The sequence below is a fragment of the Gavialis gangeticus genome, unplaced genomic scaffold, assembly GCF_001723915.1.
Source record: "Gavialis gangeticus isolate Ggan-Ray unplaced genomic scaffold, GavGan_comp1, whole genome shotgun sequence".
In the NCBI taxonomy this organism is placed as follows: Eukaryota; Metazoa; Chordata; order Crocodylia; family Gavialidae; genus Gavialis; species Gavialis gangeticus.
The window spans coordinates 123,386,255-123,391,274 of NW_017729022.1; the positions used below are offsets into that span (position 1 = coordinate 123,386,255).

The window sequence follows — 5,020 nt, forward strand, 5'->3', positions numbered from 1 at the left end:
CAGTCAACCATACAGTCATATTGTGTCTCAGTCCTTCCTTGTTGTTGTAGTGCCTTATGCTTTAAAGTAGCCACAAGATCATGGAACCGCCATGCTCAGCTATGAATGAACACCCAGTAAGACACAATGCCTTCTTCAAAGAGTTTGTAATTGAAATAGGCCAGACAAAAAGATCTAAGGTCTCCCCATCCCTAGCACGGTGAAGGCCATTTTATGAAGCCAAAGGCACATGAGAGAGTGACATCATGTCCAGTTGCTTTTGACTCCCTCAGCTTGAATGACCAGGTGCCCACTCACAGCTGGGGGCAGCCTTTGTTATGGGTACAGAGAAGAATCCAAACTCACACCTCTTGAGAAACAGCAAGATACTTTTACCTTTTTGCCCTTGTCCTCCTTCAGTAGAGAGGACAAAGGAACTAGTGGTTTACATATGGGAAACCAAGGCACAGAGAAACTGGGGTAGGTCTGACTTGTGATGGTTGGGTGCTCAAACACACCACTGAGGAAATAAGCCCACTCTTGCTCCCATTCCAGTGGAAACCCACCTCCTGAATTCAGTGCCAGGAGCACTTCTAGAGTGTCCTAAACACCTCATTTTAAAAGCTGGCATGAGCCAAGCTGAAGTGGGTGGGAGGAGGTTATTTCCTCAGTGGTGTGACTGATAAGTCTGCTAGCACCGTGCAGACACAGCCTGAGTGACCAGCCCAGGCACACTAGACATAAGGGGCACAGCTGATTATGGAACCTGGATCTTCTCAATTCCAACCCAGTGCTTTTAAGATCCATCTTAGCGAGGGAAAGTCACCTCTTTTAAAGAGATCATCGAAAGCAAGCAGTTCCTCACAGCAAACTCCCTCCAAAACCACACATGAAAGGGTGAGATATTTGAGGCTCAAACAGATTTGGAAGAGAACTGCACAGCAAGAAGCTGACAGTGCTTAACCAGTCCTCAGTTCAAGGCTGAAGCCAGTGGGCTCCAGGAAGGAACCCAACTGCCATGTATGGATTGTAGTCACTTTTTATTATGGCTTGTTATTATAAAAATATATCATAAAATGTTGCATATTTGTCCATTTACACTCTGAGTGGAGACATTAAAAACTTTCAGGGAGAGAAGGGGGAAAATGCTTCAGAGCACAGCTGTCTGGGCCAAGGCTTTGTAGACACCCAATGATCCCTCTCTAGAGGAAAGGCACTTGGAAGTGTAAGAGTGAAGTTGGAGCCACTGCAAGCCATGAACGTTGATGGGAAATGTAGTGAAAAGTCTGTGGCTGGGATACATCCAGAGGTTGTCTGCAGTGACAGGAAAGAAGGAAAGAGAAAGAGAAAGAAAAAAGGGAAAATCCTTTCCAACTGGATCGAGGAAATGTCTCACTCAAGGCATGATGTGAATGAAAGTCCAGATCACATTCACATGTGCATTAATTTGCCATGGAAGAATGTCCTCTCTTCTCACTGCCTGGGTCTGTTTCAAACACCGCCTTTTCCTCTCCAAAGGCACCTTTTCCAATACAGTCATGCTTCTGGGTTCGGTTACATTTTTGGAGTTGCAGGTGTGCGCTCCACATCTCTCTTTCTCACTCTTGGCTGAAGTCCCAGGAGCTCTAGGAAGATGAGGCTGGGATAGAAAGTCCATGTATATTACTGAGTGTGTCTTGAGCTTTGCCAACAGGACTAGTAGGTTTCCTGTCTGCAACTGCAGGGGGAAAAGAGAAAGAGAGAAGTAGGTTGACATAGTCCTTAATGCATGGAGTGTACCTTGAATTCGCTTCAGCAGAAAACATTAGACTAGAATCATACTGGTTTTGCTTTATACCACTTGGAACGTGTTTATGAAAGTGTTGCTGGGAAAATCCACCAGGTCAGTTTTACATCCACATACATTTACCAGTGACTGAAAACAAAATCCCTCTAAAACCCTTTCAAAGGGGGACAGTTTTCTGCCCTGACACAAAGAGAAGCCTCCTCCTTCCACCTCTACTAGAATAAACAAGGTCATTTGGAATCACCAGAACCTGATCTGACCTTCCAGGGCCTCGCTCTCTGAAAGGAGAAGGGAGATGATTTTCCAAAAGGAAAGTCAGAAAGGATTGCTGAGTGCATTAATTAGTGCATTCCCCAAGAAATGGAAGCAGGCAAATCATTGGGCACTTCGTATGCCCTGCAGCTGCTGTGGCCTAGTCCCATGTCTTTCCCAATGCGTGTCTGTGAACATCTGCTTGGGACTTTATGCAGAGACAATGACAAAAAAGAAACCCTGGCTTGCCTCTCCTGCACTGGCCAAGCCCTGGTACAGCACCAAGAGGCTGGGAAGGGCACCCCATGGTGTGCAAGACAACAAATGCATAACTAACCAGGTGCTACATCTGCCACCTAGAAAGACGCATTAAAGGCCTGATCTCAAGTGAGTTTTTGTCCCCTTGCAATAGAGAATAATAATACAGAACAAGTGCAAGGTGCTATTGGGAGCCAGGGTGATCTAGGGCAAGGGTAGCTCCCTATGACATGGGTGCCACAAGTGGCACAGGCAGCTTCTACATGTGACATGTAGCAGATGATAGCAGACAGCACTGCGACACACTGGGCAGGAAGCCAAGCAGCCAACTGGGCAGGGAGCAGAAAGCAGAACAGTAGACCAGGCAGTGAACGCTGGGGCAAGGAGCAGAAAGCAGAACCGTAAACATGGTGGAAAGTGGAGTAGCAGACTGAGCAGGGAGCACAGGGCAGGGAGCAGAAAACCGAGGGGTAGACCTGGCAGGGAGCAGAAAGCAAAGCAGCAGACCGGGCAGGGGAAGGGATGGATCAGCACTCGCGGAGGGCACTGGGGTGAACAAAAGTTTGGCTCCTACCGAGCCCGGGCGAGGGGCTCCTTGGGGCTCCCTGGAGCTGCTGTCTGGGAAAAGGGGCTGCGCTGGGCCCCTCCGCGCTGGGGATGGGGCCGGGCGGGCTGGTCCCAGTTCACCCGCACCTGCTATCCCGTGAGGCCGGGAGCTCGCCCCCCGGCCCTGGCAGCGCGGCTGGAAACGCTCGAGCTTCTCCAACGCCAAGGACAGACAGACGTGCACCCTCACCCGCCCCCGGCTCAGCCCGCCCGGCCCGGGCTCGCTGCCGTCTGTCCCCGACGCCCAGCCCGGGGAGGGGGCGCCCCGGCACACGCCTGCTCCGAGGGCGACACGTGGCCTCCGGGCCCCGCACGGGAGCAAGACAGCGGAGCGGGCCCGGGCAGACACACAGCGGGAAGGCTGCAGGCCAGGGCCCCGCGCGGGCACCCGTTTCTCAAAAGCTTTTCTCTACCCTCCGGCGGGCAGCACCGGTCCCTGCCGCCAGGCCGAGAGGGAAGGGGGGGGACACGGGAACGAGCTCTGCTTCATTTGGGCGCAGGCGAGGGGGAGGGGGAGGGGGCGATGTGGAACAGCAGGCATTTGCCAAATACCAAGGAGGCGAGCTCAGGATCACTAAGTACATTTCGTCATCTAATGGATTTGGGGTCGTGACTCGTGTGGTAGTATCCACTCCGTTGCTCACTGGGATCCTTCACAGGGTCACAGGTAGAGATTTTCTAAGGCAAAGGTAATTATGCAGTTTAATACATTGCACCGTTATATATGTATATTATATATATATATATGTATATTCATACACACATATGTATAGATGCATATGTATATTTTTATATATACACACACGCGCACACGCGCACACCATACATGCATATGTGTGTGTATATATCTATACATAGGTACGTCTGTAGATACACACACATATCAATGTGTATAAACATCTATACATATGCATGTATGTGTATACACATATATGAACGTGTGTATACATCTATACAGATGTATGTCTGTAAGCTTCTATACATGTGTATATGTGTATATACACACATATATGAATGTGTGTACGTCTATACATATATGTCTGTATTCACACACGGATATGAATATGTGTGTATACATCTATACATATGTATGTGTGCATATACACATATTCGTGTGTATACACACGTACATGTGTATATAGACATAAGTATAGTTGTATACACACATTCATATTCATGTGTGTGTAAACATCTGTACATGTGTATATGTGTATATACACACACAGATATGAATATGTGTGTATACATCTATACATACACTATGCAAGTATTAAAGACACATTATACATTATATATGTACACATACACATATATGTATACATACATATGCTAAACTATACGCACACATATTACTCACGTGCATACATACGTTGTATAATATATACATGTTCACACACATATATACAAATATGTGTTTATATAGTGTATAAATAGATACAGTATATATGCACACAAATTCGTGTGTGTGTGAATTTGAACATCATAAATATAACGTAATGGTCAGAACTCGACCAGATCTAAATGCTGATTTCAAAGGAACAGACGCATGTCATGAGCCTATACGCATTTATACGCATGCCTGTGTGTATTTTCTTGTGCCGTTTTAAAGGCCGGTCTTTTTGCAAGGAGTAGATTAACTTCTAAAAATCATTCTCAGACCCAGACCTTCGCTGCGAAACGCCATCCCGTTAAGAATACATTGGAGGGTGGCTATTTTTAGTTTCCACCAGGCAGATTTCAGTGTAAATTGTCTGGAAAAATGCATGTGCTCTACCAGTTTATGAAATAAAACGATCCTAAAACAGCCTGGATATGTGACCGCGAAATTGTCAACAATGGGAAGGAAAGTCCAAATCGTACATCTGATGATAATAGTGTTTCGTTAAGTTTCCATTCTCTCTATGCTGCATTTAACAACTTGAGATCAGGTGACGAATAGCTACGGCATGGGGAATATGAACTACATAAATCCAGCCAGAACGATAAGAATTCAGTCAAACACAAATGGGTCTTTTAAAAGTAGCAGAAACTGATTCGGGAATAACACGCGTGTTTATGGTCTCCAAAGGAAAGGTTCAAAGTATATTAGTGATTTTTTTTTCCGAAATTGCTGAGTCTGTTGTCCCCCCTCCCTCCCCC

The 5,020-nt window shown here is 46.6% G+C and overlaps 1 protein-coding gene across 1 annotated transcript in view; it reads right to left on the reverse strand.

The window, feature by feature from the left end:
- Positions 1 to 1,010: 1,010 nt before the first annotated feature.
- Positions 1,011 to 5,020, reverse strand: part of PAX1 (paired box 1) — a 19,766-nt gene continuing 15,756 nt past the window's right edge. The window contains exon 5 of the mRNA XM_019515872.1: positions 1,011 to 1,696. Within this exon, the coding sequence (XP_019371417.1) occupies positions 1,605 to 1,696 (92 nt within the window). The 3' untranslated portion in view covers positions 1,011 to 1,604. The remainder of the gene's footprint in view (positions 1,697 to 5,020) is intronic.